Genomic DNA, 18,875 nt, shown 5'->3' with positions numbered 1-18,875 from the left:
GCGTTTAACACGTAAATTTTTCCCACGCAGTAAGAGTTTAACAGGACAGCTAGAATTCAATGCTTCCGTCTCAGATAACAGACCCATGAAGGCACATTAGCCGGGCGCCTCATAGGTTCATTACTTTATGGCTAAGATGTCAATTGGACAATTATTTGCAGTGGTTAGTGGTGAATAATTTGCTACTAACTAGTTCAATATTATCAAACTGGAATATGCGATGCCCATAAATTGACAGACCGCCATCTCTGTTCATATCTCCTAGTGCTCCACTTCGTGGTGTGAATTCGTACTATAATTATTGGCGTGATTTATATCAGAGACATAATAAACGCAAGTAAATTCCTCATGACCGCAAATGTACCACCTTCGCTTTTATGAGACTGTAGCACACAAACGCATGACAGATAGGCTCATCGATCACATGTTAACAAGCCGTTTCATAAGTACGCGTATTCGATATAAACGCGCAGCATAGCAGGGGCGCTATAACGTAAAATGATTCCAAACTGTTTTGATTCCAAACTCCTGACGTCAAATTTACGTAACCACCGCCGCAAGCATCGGGCGGTGACCCGCAGAGTTGTCTGAACCACCCAATCAAACACTCTCCTCGTTTATAGGAGGTCACCTTTGTTCGCTTTCAAAACCAATAACATTGTCTACACTCAGCGGTTTTTCTTATCTAATTGGCTGACAAGAGGCGAGGAGCACGCACTAGTGGAGAGGGTTCCGATGGGGCTGAGCCAGCACAGTCAAAATAGATAACCGTATGAAGAGGGTGGTGCCGGCTTCTCCGATTGGTCCGCTATCGCCTTACTTCGCTGGCGTTGGCTGCTCGAAAATCGCGCCGGCGTGCAACGGTAGGATAAGAATGCCGCTAAAACGGATCCTCAGCAAGGAATAGTTGGCAGAGCGATGTCGTATGCATGCCGAAAGGGCTCGATAACGTTTTACTGCCACGCAAAAAGGTTTTTCATGCGCAAATAAATACATGCTCACCGGCAGGTGTGAGTAGCGAGGGCGCTGGACAAATAAAGTTTATTCCTATCCTATCTTGAGCGATCGACGGGCAGCCATCTTCTATTCCTTTCGGAACGGGGCAGCCTGTGGCTATTCAAAAAAATTTTCAGTTTTGTTCAGCATATTATTGCATTTTTTCGCGTACACGTCCCATTGACGCGGTGAACCTTCGCGGTTTTGTGAGGTCGCGTGACAGACAGGTGATGTGGGCGTAGCCAGAAAACATTGGACCAATAGCAGAGGGCCAATGGTGAAAAGGCGTCGAATCAGGAATAATTATTTTTCTTTTGTGCTGTTTAATCATGCATAATCAGTTAGTACACGTCATATTAGAAGGGTAGCTATCGCGGTTTTCATGACATCGCGTGACGGACAGGCGAAGTTTGGAGTGGCCCGAAAATGTTTTGACCAATCGGGGAGGCTGATTGCAGAAATTGGAATCAAGACAGCTTGGAATCATTTAACGTTGTAGCGCCCCAGCTTCGGTACGCAGCCGTCTTGCAAACGGTGAATACAACAGCTATCATGATCGACCTTAAAGATTATTCTGTTCATCTCCGCTCCTGAGCAGTGCCAACACAAACAGAAGAGATACAAAAGAGAGAGAGAGGTTGCACAGTGGAAAGAAGCGGTGCAGAGCAATGGAAGAAATACACCACTCCACCTTTTTGTGTTGCCACGTCACCACGACGTTGCGCATTGTGACGTTAATGCGGTCATCTGAAATGCACTCACTTGTCTAGTTACATTGCGAATTTTGTTCACGTGCTCAACTGTTCGCATTTCAGTTGGTTCTGACAGGTCGTTTATGCTGACATACCAGGCTCGCATTTCATTTGACGCATGAGTAAATGAGCGAAATAGCATTTTTAAACACTCACGTTTACAAGAATTTCGGTGTTGAGAACTGCCGCTGAACCTTAATGTAAACCGTGCATCTTTTTCCCCCACAAGATGTCGTGACTTTCAGCGAACGCGAGAAATACAAAATTAACTAGTATAACATTTCATCATCATTATCATCATCAGCAGCAGCAGCCTATATTTACGTCCACTGCATGACGAAGGTCTCTCCCTGTGATCTCCAAATACCCCTGTCTTGCGCTAGCTGATTTAACACACACTTATTGGCGCACTAAGTGCTAGTAAGAGTACAGTTCACCGAATAATTTCATTGTAACAAATTCACATTTTTTATAGCGAACGCTGGTAGGGTGCTACATTTTATTAGGAGAAATATTAATCAAACAACCCGGGTAATTAAGAAACGTCAAAGTTGTTACATGTGAGGTCAATACTTGATCATGCCTGTGCAATATGAGATCCCTATCAAGACTATCTTATTACTAGACTAAAGGAAAATTGTAGAACGACCAGCTGCGTTTGTAAGCAATGCTTGCGATCTATACGTAAGCATTTCAGAAAAAAGCCACTTAAAGATGGGATCCGCTACGTGTATGTGGAGAGAAACTAAGGCTCAATCAGATTCATCGTATATATCACAGTAAGATAGGTAATTATCTTTATTATTATTTTTCCAGCCACCTCAGTTATGCACTCGCTGCAGTAATAATAATAAAATTTTGGGAATATGACTGCAGAATAAAATTTCCACTACTCCTTTATCCGGAAAGCAATAACAAACTAAGAAACTTGAACCCTTTGTAAGACAATTTGGTAAATGTGTCGAGTAATGAATTATTAATATATTTTACAGTGGTGTCGCACGGCAAGAACAACCTTCTCTTTTTATATTCTCTACATGCCTTCCTTGAATATTCCTCCTTCAACTTATTATGCGTGTTCTTTGACGGACCACTACTGTGCTATCTACGAATTTATATCGTATATGTCTGCTCTATATTGGGCTCGTAGTTTGCATGAAATACATCTTTTAATGCGTACATTATTAGCCTGCTCTTATTCCTTTTTTTAACGCAATAACATATGATTTCTGTTACAACTTTTCTTCTCTTTCCGTAGTGTCTTCTTGGCGTATAGGCATTCTGTAAATAACTATATAACGTGCAAATCATAGCTTTTACTGTTGTTCGTTTCATGTCCCGTCTGAGCCATCACCCTAAACTTCCATTATTATGCCAGTGGGTCGCGGAAGCGGCTCTCTTCACCAGCATTATTTTTGTTTTTAATAATGTAATCGTCATGTGCTTTAATACTGCTGTTGGACGAAGGCTTTTCTCAGCGGCATCCCACACACTCCTCTGTAGCGTAAACGGAATCTGCCCTGTGTGCTCGAAGAATTCCTTATCTCACCACCGTCTAATTCTCTGCTGCACAGCGTTGCTCTTTCCTTGGCATCGTTTTATTGCTCTAGTGGCCTAGTGGTTATCACCACTCCACTTATCCTTATTCTCAAGAAATATGTCCGTTGCTGGCATATGCAATCTGATCCCTACCATCGTTGACCGATCACTCGTCGTTACGCCTATAATTTCTGTTCGATCGCTCGATCCGTGATCCACAGCTTTCTGGTAATATTTATTTATAACTTCAAGGTTTCGGCCCCTTTTGCTAGTACTCACAGAATACATTCGTCATCGTGCACTTTTGCATTTCAATAGTGCAGGTGAGCTACTGTTCGACATCTGCAGGGTGTGCGTGTGTGCAAAATGTGCTCCTACTCGTTTTTATTCGTCGGCATGTTTACCTTGCATAATTCGTGGTCACAAAAACGACGTATGCCGAAATAACGTGACTGTTTAACTACTTCATGAGGGCGACTATCAATCGCAGTGTGTTGTTCTCTTGTCAGGCTACTGAACATTGTGGTTTAGTCCATGGTAATGTAACCGTAAACTTTGCTGGTTCATTTGCTCAACAAACCTACTACCAATCCCTCTTGTGTCTTCAGTCGCTACGCCAGCACGCTGCAGCCAATGCCCGCTCCCAAGTGCTGTATCTGATTGGGAAAATTTTCTGGATGCATTGTAAAAAAGCTTACTGTAAAAAGTCAGCAATAATCTTCTTGGTACAGCTGGAAAACGCACAACTGTTATTTCCGCTTCTTCGTGGGCTACTCATCAAATATCCGTCTGTCGGTGGGCAATTCCTCGCTTCTCCATAGCCGTCGTGAGGAGCGTTCAACCTGCCAATTATTAATAAAATATGTTGGACATAAATGTTTCAGGATGTTTCTATGGGCGGCACTCTGCATCTACCACCTAGAGGGACTGACAATGGAAAGCTTACCGGTCAGAGTGTCTAATCGCGGACAACGTCGTGGAATATTTTTATTACAATTTTTCGATCTGTAGCACGGATATACTCGTTTACTGAAGGCATGCTGGAAACAATGACAAGTGAGCGCGATAGTGATTATACGCCGGTATTCGACAAGTGCAGCCGTAGTTGTCAGAAAGTATTATTTTGTAGATGAAGCCGATGTTCCTGCAATTAATATTTTCCGAAGGTTAAATTATTTCACAATAATAGCTACGTCTTTTCGTGGTTTCCTGTTATACCCTGTTTTATACCCTCTATACCCAGGGTTTAGTGGTTTCCCTAATAATCTAGCTATTTGAAACTACTGAGCACGACTTATTATCTCGTCCCTGCCCCCAACAACCTCAACCACAACATTTTTGATGTGATAGATGCCGAGTAAGTCTTACGAGTTTTGATAATACCTCAATGAAAACGATATTCCCTTTATCTTATCATGCTGAATATGCCAGATCATACCAGAAAAGCGTAATTGTCCTTTTACAGTAGTTGAATAGAAATCATGTGGAAATGCCGAGTGCTGGTGGCTGCCCTTTTGACGCGAGATATAGTTCTGGTGTCTGGATTGCTCGATACAGTCGCTGCAGGTGACCATTTCTCCCTCCCATTTTTGAATGAACTTGAGATGTGACGCAGGTGGTGTCCTTCCTTCAGAACGAATAGTATCCACAAATACCAGTTGGTCGCGAGACAATCCAAACCTGAGAAATGCACTGCACGTAGTGAACTTTCTAATGATCTTTCTTTTTTGGTCGCAGTAATAAGTTTAGGGAGATGTAAAATTAGAAATTTGGTTTGGCAGAGATCATGCTTTAAATAAATATAGCATCGGTGCCGCAGTCTTTTCTCAATGTATAGGTGCAATTTCTTTATTTTCTCTCCTATTTGAATTTCTTCATTCACTTGCCCCTCGACAGAAACATGTTTGTAAACTATACACTTTTTTCTAAATAACGCTGTATTATTCTTCTCAAACGTGCACTATTCAACTAATAACTATGTAGGTTTGACCGAATCATACTTTTTAGACATGAATAGCTTCCTATGCATCGTCATCTAAATGTGCATTGACTGTAGCACGGCGTACAAGCTCTCTTAGCAATTTCTAATTACAGGCGATAACGTGAACAAGCGGGCGCTAAGGAAGCTGCCGTGAGGGCTGGTGGCTTCATGAGCGCTGTCTTCCAGCGCATTTAGTGCTGTAGGTCGCGTAATGTCGAGTCTCAAAGACGCGTTGAAGCGACAGACAGAAGTGCTCGCTCCCCTCTGCCTGCGCTCTTCTTCACGCCAACGTGGCGACAGCGTGTATTCGCGGTCATCGAGTAAGACTGGTTCATGTTTGCCTGTGCGCGTGTTACACTGTGCTTCCGTGCTTGCAAATTGAATCAGTAAGCGAACATCGACTGCAATTATACGGCCGATCAAATTACGAGCCTTACTTCATACAGCTTTGCAATACTTTGCTATCGCAATCGATGCTCCGCCTTTCTGGTAAAACTGCGGCTTTTTTTTATGCTTTACGTTTATTTTCAACTCAAACTAAGGCACTGGCAAACTGTAGCTCATAGTTTCAAAATACATGAAACACGGACTTTCACCTATTTTCAGACATATGAAAGCTTTTCTTTAACTTCGGACAGTGTTTTGCATATAAGACCTCCCTGCACCGCTTCAAAAGACCGGCCTATGAAAAACAAACTGTAGTTCTCTTGCCACGCTACTAAACCTTACCTATTTTGCATATTTTTTCCTACCTTTCCACTTGGAGATTGCGTGTTCGAGTCTTCAACTATTAGTTGTAAGCTATTTAACTCATTTGTCAACAAAAGTATAATACCTGGGAGCCACCGGTCTCTCCCATACTGCCCGTCGGTCCTCATATACAACCTAATAATTGTCATTGCAATATTTTGAACATTTCTTCATGTGCGCAGTAAATAGCACTGTAAAGACAGGGTCCCATGGCGTGACGGCCTTCTTCAATACCATTTTTTGCTTTCGTTGTTATTAACTATGGTTGATGTGAAATATTTCTATTTGTTTCCTACAATATCCAATATTCTTCTTGTAAACCTTGGTTGCGTAGTCCCTTTATTACTGCGGTTATCTCTACTAACTCAAAAAGCCATTCGTAATCTATCAAGATCATGGAGTTAAAACAGCATGGAGAGTTCACAGCATAATGGAGACTTGAAGGGAACCATGGGAAAGACGGGATTATTTTATTCCACATACTTCGCAATTTCGTGTTTGGCGATATGTATATTTCATTCATAGTTGCATTTCTCTTACTGATTAAAGTCAAGTGCTTCCCTGATTCTATTCGAAATTACTTTAGGGAATGTTGCGTACAGCGCCAATATCAAGCAAACGGACCTATAATTATTCGATTGTTTTGCGTATTCCTGATCAGGTAATATACTGAACATTTTTTCAAGGTGGAGTCATGAGGCAGTACGTATAAAGCACCGCAAGTTTCTTGGGCAGGCCAGTGTACTTACAAATGCGCTATTTCGTGAGCGGCAGTTTGCACACCAGAGAAGGTCACAGGCCTGTCCAATCCTATGGCAGCTCTGCCAGGCCTGCAGGCTTTCCCCTGGTTCGCCATTCCTGCGCGTTCGAACATTTCGACGAGAGAAGAATAAAAAGTAACAAACAGGGCATTTCCGCATGCAGTTAGGAAAGTAATATTTCCACCTCGAAGACATTCCTGCAACATTTGGCTGCGGCAGTTTGTGCACTGCTGTGACGTACGCAGAAATCGAAGAAAGTGATCATACACCGAGGACGGAGAAACAGTACGAAGACGGGCTGTCAATTCTTATAGCATGCTGGCTGAGTAGATTAGATAAAGTGGATATGAAAGTTTACGCTATATAATTGCCAATGATATATGGGGTCATCACTGGTATGTTTTACTGAATTTTCAAAAATCGCCTGGTCCAGATACAAGAATAATAGTCCTTGAGGTGGATTATTCAGAGAGACAGGACACTACACGAAAATTTGAAACACATATTGCACGTACTAAAAGTTTACCAATTACCTTTCTAATACTTACTTTGCGGTACATATGGCAATTTACGAATTGTGGCCGTTGAGATTGCAAGGCGTGTACATCTGGAATGAATTTCCGGAATGACACGAGTTTGGAGATATGCACCATCAAACCCGCAATAAAAATGCACTGTTGTTCCACTTACATTTTAATGAAGTGCTCTTTTATGCATTGAAGCACAAAAGTAAATAAAACGCACATATATTGTCCTTTTCCACTTTGGGAAGTTTTATCTCGAAACTGGTGTCATGCAGGAAATTCATTTCAAGTGAATACTTCTCGCAAGCTCACCGGCTACAAATCGGAAGTCGCAATATGTGCGGTAAAGAACTAGTGAGTTCTTGGTAGTTAGGTTAATATGACTTATTGTGCTGGTAATGACCACCTCGTCCAATAACCAGCTCAAGACAAGAATTATGCTGTTTGTCACAGGCGATGTTTAAAAATTTCGTAAAACATGGAAATGACCGTCCCATGTAAGAGCGAATATTGAACATTAAATTTACTTTCCTAGAGAAAGAATAAAGAGTTCACAGCGTAAAATGTGGAAAACACATTGGTTGTCTGCTGTCTCGCACAGAGTACCACCGGCTAGTTGGGTCATGGCATCCAGGCACCGGTGAACCGGAGCTTAATGTAGGCACGGTTGTAGTTTACGCTGAGGGGTAAACGTAATGAACAGAATAATGGAAATCTCCAACATAAACTAAGAAAACAGAATCACCAGTTGGCATGTTTAGCAAATTCTGAGCAACATCTCTTGAATTCTTTAACAGTAAGTGAGTCATCGACCTCCAGTAGATTAACTTGCCTGAGCAGATAACGGCTGATGTTTTGCTGCCAGGAATCGCGCTCAATAACAACACAGCTCAAAGTCATATCTTGCTCATCGGTCTTTGCTCTGGAAAACACTGACAAAGACGCTTGCTAGAGTCACAATCTATTTTGGAAAGTTTGGTGAGTTGAAGCTCTTTACATGGCGTCTTTTATTTTGTTGACGTAGCTCCTTGCTAGGATGAAGTTCTTAGCGATTACTTGGGCAACTTCATTCACTGAGCGCCTGGTAGGGCAACAAGCAAAGGCTACCTTTCTTGTCCGCTCGTAGGAGCTGAAGGTTTTTCTGCTTCAAATATGTCAAATGTCATGGCTTGAGTCTTTAGGGCGAAGATCTGCATGTATGGTGAACGGCCTTCAAAATGATGTCCACACCGCCCAAATCACACCGTTCACCGTTCTCGCTATCTGTACAGTTGTCCGCACGCTTATTAAGCGTTATCAAGTCATGCGTCTGGACTGCAGGAAGAACAGAATACTTAAGTCCTATTTTTAGTTTGTTTGAGATGCCAATTCAGGTAGGGTAACATCCGCCACCATAAGAAGGTGGCCAGGCTTCGATGCTTTTCTCCCGGCTTCTTGTGGTAGATAATTAGGCATGCATTGCCACCAGAACTCAGTAGTCTGGACAGCAGCTCACTTTAGGGTCTTTAACCTCCACTCAAGGACCCACCTGGTGTTCATTTCAACCAGATCGCCCGCAGACAATCGTACATAAAACGAATGTGCCTCCGCAGCTCTAACTTCATAAGATCACCTGTGAATGACCAAACGAGGGCTTGATACAACCAAACAATGCTTTCACTTCAACCGGCTACAGATCCTTGTCAAGGTCAGGGTATGGAACAGGAACTGAACCGATAACCTGGAAAAACTGTTATTTTTGCGGAACCGAACCGGACCAGTACATTTTTTTTTTCACTCCTGAGCGAACGCAAAAGAAAAATCAGCAGCCCTTCCCCTGCCGAGAAAATGGCGGTAAACGAAGCTTGTCGTGTGTGTATCTGACCTTCGTCAGGGTAACGTTCGGAAGTCGTCGCCTCGGGATTCTCTGATCGTCACTGACGGCGGGCCTCGGCTTCGGAAGCCCTCGCCTCGGGATCGTGGCGGAGGTGACCTCCGCTACTTCCCAAACCAATTCACCACAGCCCTTTAGGGTAGCAATGTGAATAAAGACCTGTAAACACCAACCTCAGGATTGTCGGCTCTTCGCTGACGGTGAGCCTCATCTAGGGAAGCCCTCACGCTTGAATCGGCACGTCGACGACGAGTCCTTTCCCGAGCGAGTTCACGCCGGCGTTCATGAAACGCAGCTTGCTCCTTTGCTGAACGCACCACGTGGGCCTTGCCATCCATTCGCCGAAACTGATTCGCTGAGGGATGCCCGGAGGAGCGCGCGCCAACCCGCTTTCCTTCAATCTCCCTCCTCACGACACACCAAGCGAACCTGACTGGTCGCGCGCGTGTCACGTGATCCACGTGTCACGGGATCCGTGACCACGCGTGTAGCATATCCAATGCGGCTGTGCGCCGTACATGATTTCTTTCTTTTTTTTTCTCTATTTCTTTCTTTCTTCTTTTCTTTCTGTCATTCTTTCTTGTCCCTGGTTTGTGCCATTGAGCTTGAACCCTTTCTGCACTATCGCCAGGATCGGCCCACTTTTCAGCGTGACACCACCACCACCACCGCCGAAACTTGTGAGCCTATAAAGCTTCGCTTAAAATAAACCAGTTACATGCACTGCCTGCACTTGTGAATTAGCTAGATTACCTCATTAGTAAGTACGGTTTTCAGCCAATCGCAACGGCGGTAAGACTAGCTGTTAGAAAACGTGACAATATTTGCATCGCATCCTGACGCGCAGACTAACCAGGCTGTGATGGGTGCAAGGTATGTGAGACAGTGAAGCCCACATACTTTTGGCTTGACCCCAGTATTACTGTGAGCGGCCGACATTGATCTCTTCGACAGCGCCTACAAACAACAGGCCGTTCAGTCAAAAAGTGCTACTAGGTCTTTGGCCAGACATATTGTCAACAAAGAGAGCCATCCAGCCTTTCTTAGAATATTTAGTTAACACAGACTTATATTTGAAGCTGTGAACGGGCCCTTTGAGCATGGACGTGTGACAGGGGACGTGTGACAGGGACGCGCTCCCTGTCATCAATCACATCCTACTGCCTGTCCACATCATTACACCTCACCCCCCTATTTTTCTCGTATTTCCTTTCCCCCTGATAAGAGTAGTCGGCTAGATGACTCCCTGTATTTTCTTAATTAATTCTCCTTTCTCTCCTTCAATTTGCGCTGTTTTCCTGCAATTATTCCTAGGTTAAGCAAATGAACTTCAACCGGTTAGAACTGGTTTGAACTGTTATTATTTCGCTCCGCAGTTCAATCGAAATGAAAACCGGAACGAAAAAGTGTTGCTTTGACATTCTTGTCGAGGCAATATGTCTGGAACCGCGGGTGACACTTGCAGAGGCCGTATATGCGATTAGCACAGAAGTTTCAGTAGAGCACTGATAACAGATAGCAGGGCCCACTATAGAACAGATATAACATATCCCTACTGTCACAGACCCCGTGAACGAGGCGCAGACGCCAGACCAAATTCCAAAGCCGACTTATCAGCTTCCGAAAATAATCCCACGAAAGCAAGGACAATTAAGAGTGGGCCCTCTGGTGCGCCAGCGAACGCCGGTTGCTGTCCAAAGACCGAGTCAGAGCCCAGAGTTGTCAAAACACAACAAAATATATTCTTCACACAAGGCAGTTACACACATACTTGCGCACTTAGGCTAGACACAACACAATACAAATCAGATGGGTATTCACAAAACACAGGAAAATAATTAACGACAAGCACTAATTGTCCAACACGTAAAGTACAAAATAAAAAGGAACACTAAGTGTCCAATCGTATTCACTAGTGCTGGTTTTGAAGTTGGACGATCTCGGCGTAACTCGGGGCAAATCTCGAAGAAAGAACTTCTTCCGGAAATGCAGACGCTCGATGAACCCGTCGACTAGCTTGTCAGGAAATCCCCTTCTTCCGCAGACGCTACGTCTTCACGTTACATCACTTCACCGGTGTGGACTGAACTCCTTGAACTCCTGAATTCCCTGAATTATCGCACGGCGGTTACATAGCTTCCACAGGTGTTCTCGAACCTTCCTATCGGAGTCGTGATCTCGTAGCATGGCCAAGCCTGGGAAGCTTCTACTCTTTTCTCGTACCTTCGACCGCTGCTGTCGGAGCTTTGTCAAGGGGGGGTGATGATGACTCATGCTGTTGGTGCGCGCTCACACTGTAGTTATCTCTCTCGACTCGCCGGGTGAGAAGGTGTCTCGGCGCGCGCGTGTGTTCTCTCTCTCTCCCTCTCCGGTTAACGTCGCTTCATCGAGGTTCTTCTAGACGTTTCAGCGCCAGTTGTTTGCGTTGTTGTTTGAGGCGTATGCGCTCTACCCCTCTGTTGAAGTTACCGCGGGGCCGGTGCGTTCTTTCGCTGTCTTGTGCGACACGCGGCGCGCGCTTGGATTACGCGCTCGTTTGTGACACCTACTTGTCCCTGGATTAGCTTGTTCATGCTTAATACAGCGTGTTAAGACACGAAACAAAGTAGAAATGGGGTGAGGACTGCAAAAAGCGTCACTCGCAACTAGGTTTATTTAGAGCAAACGGGTTCACTTTTAACAAAATCGTGCCTAAACTTAGAGAAAAGCTCGACAGAGAATCCCATAATGCAATGCACGCCATACACGACGCATTTTGGCGGTGGCGATACGATGTGTCGTTGCATTTCGTCTATGCTGATCGCATTAATGTTGACAGTCTTCCTTAGAGGGTTGCTGTCAGTATCGAGCCTATAAATCAAAAACCTCCAGGTTGTTTACTTGGTTTGATATAAATGCTTCTGAATTGTATTGAACTCTGGGGTTTTACTTGCCAAAACCACGATTTGATTATGAGGCGTGCCGTAGTGGGGGACTCCAGATTAACTATGGCCACCAGGGGATCATTAAGGTGCCTCCAATGCACGCGACAACGGCGTTTTTGCATTTTGCGCCCATCAAAATGCGGTCGCCGCGGCCGAGAGTTGATCCCGCGACCTCGTGCTTAGCAGTGCAACATCATATATACAAGCTACTCTGCATATGATACGGCCACAACTGAAGAGCAACTGACCTCGAAAAGAGGACTGCCATATCCATATTTAGTGCACCAAAACTAAATTGCGCAAGTTGGAAGGGCCACAATTGTGTTCAAGCCACTCGGAAAACATCACCAAAGTGAAGCCGTGCCGATGGAAGTGCGTAGAACGAAACCAACTCCCCCTCCCTCCTTTATAGTCTTCGAGTACGCAGTGTCATATGCTGAACATTAGTTTCTCAATGGGCGAGCTTACCATATCCTATTACCACATGATATCTTGTCACCATACCCTGGCAATTTCTGTTGATCGCATGTACATACGGCTGGCTTCTGAAATGCTAAAGATGAGCACGCTTCTCCGGAGGCCCCTGTGCCGAAGACACCGCTTCTTCAGTCAGAGACGATAGTTCAAAAACCGTTGCTTGCTTTTCAATCATCGTTGTAGAGTTGCTGCCTCTCATATAAAAAGTCACAGGCCTGCGCGGCACACGCAGCACAGTCACAGCGGAAGCTGGTGGAGCGGCTAAAGAGTAGCTCCAGTTTCAGCACCACGCACAGCAGTGTCTTCGCGGCAAAGTCTCTTCGCCTCGTTTTGACGAGAACGATCTGAACTGTCCGCCCGGCGTCGGCATCGAAGGGGAGCTGCGGCTTGTAATGCTCTCTGCACAGCAGTCTGCTGATCCGGATGATGCCTGGTTGCAGCCGCGCAGGTAGCTCTACAATTCGCTTCTTCAGCACCTTGCGAGGAGACGTAATAACGTGTACCGAAGAGGTGCCCAGAATACGTGGCGCCCATCTAACATCGGGATAGCGTTGATTTCGCGCCTCGTCTGAATCGCATCGCGTCTGACTCGCATCTCGTCGCACGCGGCGGTTGCAGGCACGTTAACAAGATGGCGCCACCGTACTGGCGGAGGCTCGGGTCGCCTGTGCCTGCACGCCTGCCTAGGCCTGCAGGCGCAGAGGCGCAGGGCGCATATAAAGGGAATTTTTCTTGTGCCTGACAGCGAGCGCTTGCGTTGCTCAGAGGTAAAGTATCCAACTCCCCCGCAGCGGGAATGGGTTCGATCCCGGCAGAGAGCAGGTACTTTTTTTCGCATTTCCGGTGATAGCGGTTACGGAGAAACGCCGGCGGGGGCATCATCGCGACCAGAAACAGCTATTGGAATGAGCCCAGAACAGCTTACGCTGTAAAAAATTAAGTTCTTACGTGGAATATATGTATTATGGCAATATTCGACGCCAGACGCGTCTCATTCGGGCTGTCCACCACCGTAACAAAAACGACCCTGGTCACTGACACGAACACTATCGGCTTGCGTTCTATGAGCTGTTCTGCGCGATGCCACGTGGTGGGAGCACATCTGCGGTTGTGTAATGCCAAGTGTGCTCACTGACGATCACGCTCTCTGTCTCTAGTTTGCTTACAAGACGCTCCCAGGAAGGCACCAACATGATGGGTCGTGGTGGCAGAGCTGCAGAACACCTAGTGCTTTCCCGCTGACAATTCATACGCAATTCCCATGAAGTTTCATCAGGTGGCATTACCCAAGGTGCGGTATATACATACACCGCAAAATGCCGCAAAGTTTCTTCCGCAGTCTATTAAGAGCTAACCCAATGCAGAAGCATAAAGGAATCATTAGCCGAGTATACAATGCTTCAGCGGCTGCAAAGCTGTCTGTGTTGTGCCTCCGTGGAAGCTCGTGAAAATCACCCCTGACTTTTTTCTGTGCCCACGTAACACAGCTGTAAAAAATACTTAACGTGAAAAATATTAAGCCAGTTCCACGCTTATTCGCTAACAATACCGCGGCAATTGTGCACCTAGCCTCGCACTCCCGATTCTTAAGGTGTGTCCAAATTCATCTGCCGAACACTTAATACGAGAGAAGGTGTGTTGCAATGTGGGCGTACTCACCTAAAGTACCGCCGTGGTGTTTTCCACCTCTAATTTTCACCAGACCTAGGCTGAAAAAAATTAAAAAACTGTATTATTGAGTGACACCAAATTGTTTCATGCGCCTCAACGTACACTATAACAAAGCCTCTGTTGTAAAGGCATATACCTTATTTACAGTGTGAGTCTGCATCTCTATGATTATGCCAACAGGCTCAAGTCACTACAAACTATCACAAATGCTGTCGCCTCCACAATCATTATTCTAAACACATAAGAATGAAGGCCTGCGTGAAAGTTCTCAAGTTTCTCTGTTATATACGTCAAGAAGCTTCATCCTAAGCCCGCTAATTTCCTAATCTGAATTGCCAGCCTATTTTTTGGCTCAGTCGATGGCGTTATTTGACGGAAAGCCAAATTACAAAAACAGTAAAATGCATTTTAATCAGCGCCAGTTAAACAACAAGTTCAGGTGAACAATGCCATCCAGCAAATGTCCATCCGGACGGAATTTTAATTGCTTGAAATTCAATTGATTTGTGAGCCTAGACCGAAATTTCAGTTGCCCAAATTCTTTTTACGACTCAAACGTTTGTCTACTGCGACTGTTTTACGTTGCTTACATGCAAATCTCTTGCTCTTCGCCAGGTGCGAGCATTATTAGTAATAGGGGCAAAATGTCTGATTATCAGGGTTAAATTGGCCAATAAAGCCAACTTTATTTTGGAGCAGGAAGATATAATTGAAAGGAGGCTAAGGTATAAACTTACTTAGTGGACAAAGCTCGTGCGAGTATGAGAGATTGTAAACGGGGGTATTGAAGAGATCGCGCGCAGCTAATTGGGTGCGGACCATTGTGATGCATTCTATAGATGAAAATACACCCATTCTAGACATAGTTACGCTGATTATTCTGGTAGTGGTGTTATCTTCTTCAGTTCTTGAAGGAGACTGGACTATATGGGCGCTTGTGACAGTGGACCTTCCTCTGCGACTGACTGTGTGAATAACTGACTCTTTATGTTTTTTTTTTCGTATTCTCGCTCCTTATCTATTCTTCCCCTTTCCCTCTCCCCAAGCGTAGGGTAGCCAACCGGGCACGTCCTTGGTTAACCTCCCTACCTTTCCCTTCTCGTTTCTCTCTCTCTCTCTCTGGTAGTGCGCATTGAGCAGAGCATGAAGTTAGTACAAGGATGGTAGGCAGGAAGCTTATTTATTATATGGAAGACCGGCCGCCTGGTATAAACCCTTGCATGCAGAACACTTTTCTCAGTAAATGGAAAAGAGAAAGAACTGTCTATTTGCGCCACCTTGAGCCTATTGGAGAGTCAATTTCGGATTAAAGGCTGGACTGCGATTTTCTAATGACACAACCTGAAACAGGGCCTATTTATAAGCGTACCGAGTACTCGCGAAGTGCCTCCAGTGGCCAGTCTCGCGCAAATTTTGCGTGTATTCGCAGGCTTCTTTCACGCTCGGAAAAACACTTTTATGTAGCACGTATTGAGCAACAGAAAGCTGAATCGGGAGTTTTTCATGTTGCTCCGCAATTTTCTCATTGACACTTTTCATCTAATTATATTATTTGAGAAGTTCATTAAATAATTAAGACTAACTAAATAAATATGCGGAATGCAAAAATAATCTGAGTATCTCCAAGCGGCAAAAAACAACATTACATTAACGTGATACATTGTAGCGCAAAAACTTGAATGAAAAGATAACAGTCAAAGGCGCCTCTACTGTTATGTTCTATTTCTAATTTTTGCGCTACAAACTATCACGTTAAGGTAAACACCAATTTGCCCAAGACATTATTCTGAACATTACTGTGGTTTGTCCAGCTACGTGGCATTTGCATATTTTTAAATATTGGTGCATGATGGATGGAACACCCCATGTATATATATATATATATATATATATATATATATATATATATATATATATATATGGGGTATTCCATCTATCTATGAATCCATGTATATATATATATATATATATATATATATATATATATATAGTGCCACCAGGTCACCGGGTGTGGCGAGCCCAAGCCAGCCGGGCCTTTGCCATTGTCATCCGCCGCGATAAGGGCTCTACAGCGCGCTACGGCTGCCGATGTTGCAATGTTTTTCACATAGCAAATCGTTCTTCGACATGGCGTCCCGTCGTGCATGATCACTGACAGAGGCACAGCTTTCACGGCCCAGCTGATTGATGACGTATTCAAGCTAAGGTACATGAGCCATCGCAAGACCACGGCATATCATCCGCAGTCCAACGGGTTGATAGAACGATTGAACAAAACAACCGCCGACATGTCGTCCACGTACGCAGATGTACAGAACAAAACGTGGGATCAGGTCCTACCACGTCACATTTGCGTACAACACTGCCGTCCAGGAAACAACCCGATTCACGCCATGCCGTCTTGTCTAGGGACGTGAGGTTAAGACCATGCTGAATGCGATGCTTATACACACGATTACGACAAGTTGCTCACCCCTGGCGCTGAACAATTTACGCAGTACACCGAAGAAGCTGGCCAGCTGGCACGCCTACACATCACGCAACAGCGAACGCAGATGTACGCCGCTACAATCTTCGCCATCGCCGAGTTGAATACCACACAGTTGATCAAGTTTGGGTGTGGCTTTTTTGGACAATACAAAGTGCGGCGTCGCGTTAGTGACGTGAACTACGAGGTTCTCCCGGATAGGGCCATATCGCCCCAGCGTCGAAAGCACAACTCGGAGATTGTGCACGTTGTACAACTCCAGCCTTATTTCACGCGATAGTGCGACGTCGTCTCAACTATATGACTTTCATCCCCCCCCCCCCTCCTGTGCATACTTTCTGTTCGTTCCCTCCTTTTCTTTCTATGTACGTCCATTTGCGGGCGCATCGATATGATGTACGTTTTTTTTTTTTTTGTAGAAGGAGAAACGTACCACCCGTTCACCGGGTGCGGCAAGCGCGAGCCAACATTCTGGCAAGGAAAGAAGTGTTTGGGTCGGCCATCATCTTGGGGGGCTAGTGCTCGTCTCTGGCGGTGCGCAGTAGTTCTTGTGATATAGGCCTTCTGTAGCACGTGACAATACGGATACAATTCTGTTCAGCTATCCTCCAGAAATAATTAAAATTTAGGAATGCTTTCGTTTTGCATTCATTACTCAAACTACAAATTTTCTTTATGTAGCAAATGTAGTTAATCCTTATCACCTTGTTACCATATAGGCGACATCAGACCTCTTCGATGTTGGGCTCTTGTGCGCATATTCGCCCAATTTATCCAAGGTTTGATCTGCCATGACGTTGCCATCCACGTATAGCTGTAAATAAGGTTGTACGATCTGGAAAGACGATACTGTTAATGGCAAAACAAAAACTTTAACACGGTTTTCGTACCTGCAATCCTTCAATTACTGTCAATCCTATCCGAGCGGGAGGTTCGAGCTGCTGAAGTCGAAGGCTCACCTACAAATGGCAAAAAACACTAGACCGTGCATTCGTTCATTAAGGCGAGACGTTGCGTCAGGTGTCTATTACTTTATAGGAACGGGAGTGATAATTTGAAGAGTTGACGCATCTGCAAGCGCTGACAGCGTCACCTATGCCGATGGTGCCAAAGAGGCCCTTCGACGCTTACATTGAATTTTGAAATGAGCAAATTGTTTCCAAGATTTATTTTTTAACGCGTAAGCATTTCTAGGCTTAACCAAAGAGAAAACTGTCCGTCCATACCGTAAGATTCTCGCTTTCAAGATACAGCTCGCAGCAGCGAGCGACTTTACCTTCGTGTTGCCTGTCGCTTCCCCGCGAACGAAACGTCGAGAACGCAGCGATCACTACGGTCTCAGCACAGGCCGCACCTTGTGCTGCTTTTCGCACATCACTTTTAATATATGGGCCCGCGCGTCTCCCTTCAGCGCGACGCGGCGAAAACAGCGCGCGGAGCTAAAAGCAGTCGGCCCTATCTTTCCGCTTCGCAGATCGCTTTCAAGAGACGGTCCGCGCGGCCGTGCCAGAGTACGTTTCACCGATTCGTGCCACCGCCGGAGTCCTTTGATCAAGGTTCATAATGGTTCGACATGGATGAACAAGGCGCTAAGAGCGATAAATGCTTATGATAATCGGAACGTCATCATCGCACGTGCCGCCGCCACCTGCAGTAATTTGCTTGCGTTATCAATGCACTTTGCGCCACCATCCGCCCCAGTTCGTGTCGCCGCAGCGCTGGCCTTTGTACAGGCCGGATCAAGTGTCATAGCACTGATTATGATGACACCGGGCTGCGGGGAGGTGAGCAAGTGCCCGAATGCTTACGCATACTTCTGCCACGTGAAATTCACGCAGCCAGAGGAGTTTCTGCGTGAATTTCTTTTCGTTATCTCCGCTAGAGGTGCATAATACCAACGTTGGACAACTAAGACAAGCATGGACACTAATTAGACTTTGTGTTTGAATCATTTTCAAACTTGCAGACATGTTGAGCTAATGGAAGGTTTCTTCAGTACGAAGCAAAATACTAGTACTACGCGCATTATTTCTTTATAAACATGACCTTAATGACCTCAAATGTCGCAACCTCTGCGATGCCTTCCGCCCTTCCCTTTTGATGTCACAAAAACAGCATTGTGTGCAGAAAAACTTGACA

The 18,875-nt window shown here is 45.0% G+C and overlaps 1 protein-coding gene across 1 annotated transcript in view; it reads right to left on the bottom strand.

Moving 5' to 3' along the window:
• The window catches only part of LOC119445938 (venom metalloproteinase antarease-like TtrivMP_A), a 161,550-nt gene that overhangs the window by 123,567 nt on the left and 19,108 nt on the right, over positions 1-18,875 (bottom strand). Inside the window, exons 7-8 of the mRNA XM_049663742.1 lie at positions 17,627-17,695; positions 17,468-17,571 (exon numbers count right to left, since the gene is read on the bottom strand). Of these exons, the coding sequence (XP_049519699.1) occupies positions 17,468-17,571; positions 17,627-17,695 (173 nt within the window). The remainder of the gene's footprint in view (positions 1-17,467; positions 17,572-17,626; positions 17,696-18,875) is intronic.

Source organism: Dermacentor silvarum, chromosome 3, assembly GCF_013339745.2.
Source record: "Dermacentor silvarum isolate Dsil-2018 chromosome 3, BIME_Dsil_1.4, whole genome shotgun sequence".
In the NCBI taxonomy this organism is placed as follows: Eukaryota; Metazoa; Arthropoda; class Arachnida; order Ixodida; family Ixodidae; genus Dermacentor; species Dermacentor silvarum.
Note: the sequence above shows the minus strand (reverse complement) of the source record. Positions and strands in the feature narration are given on the sequence as shown.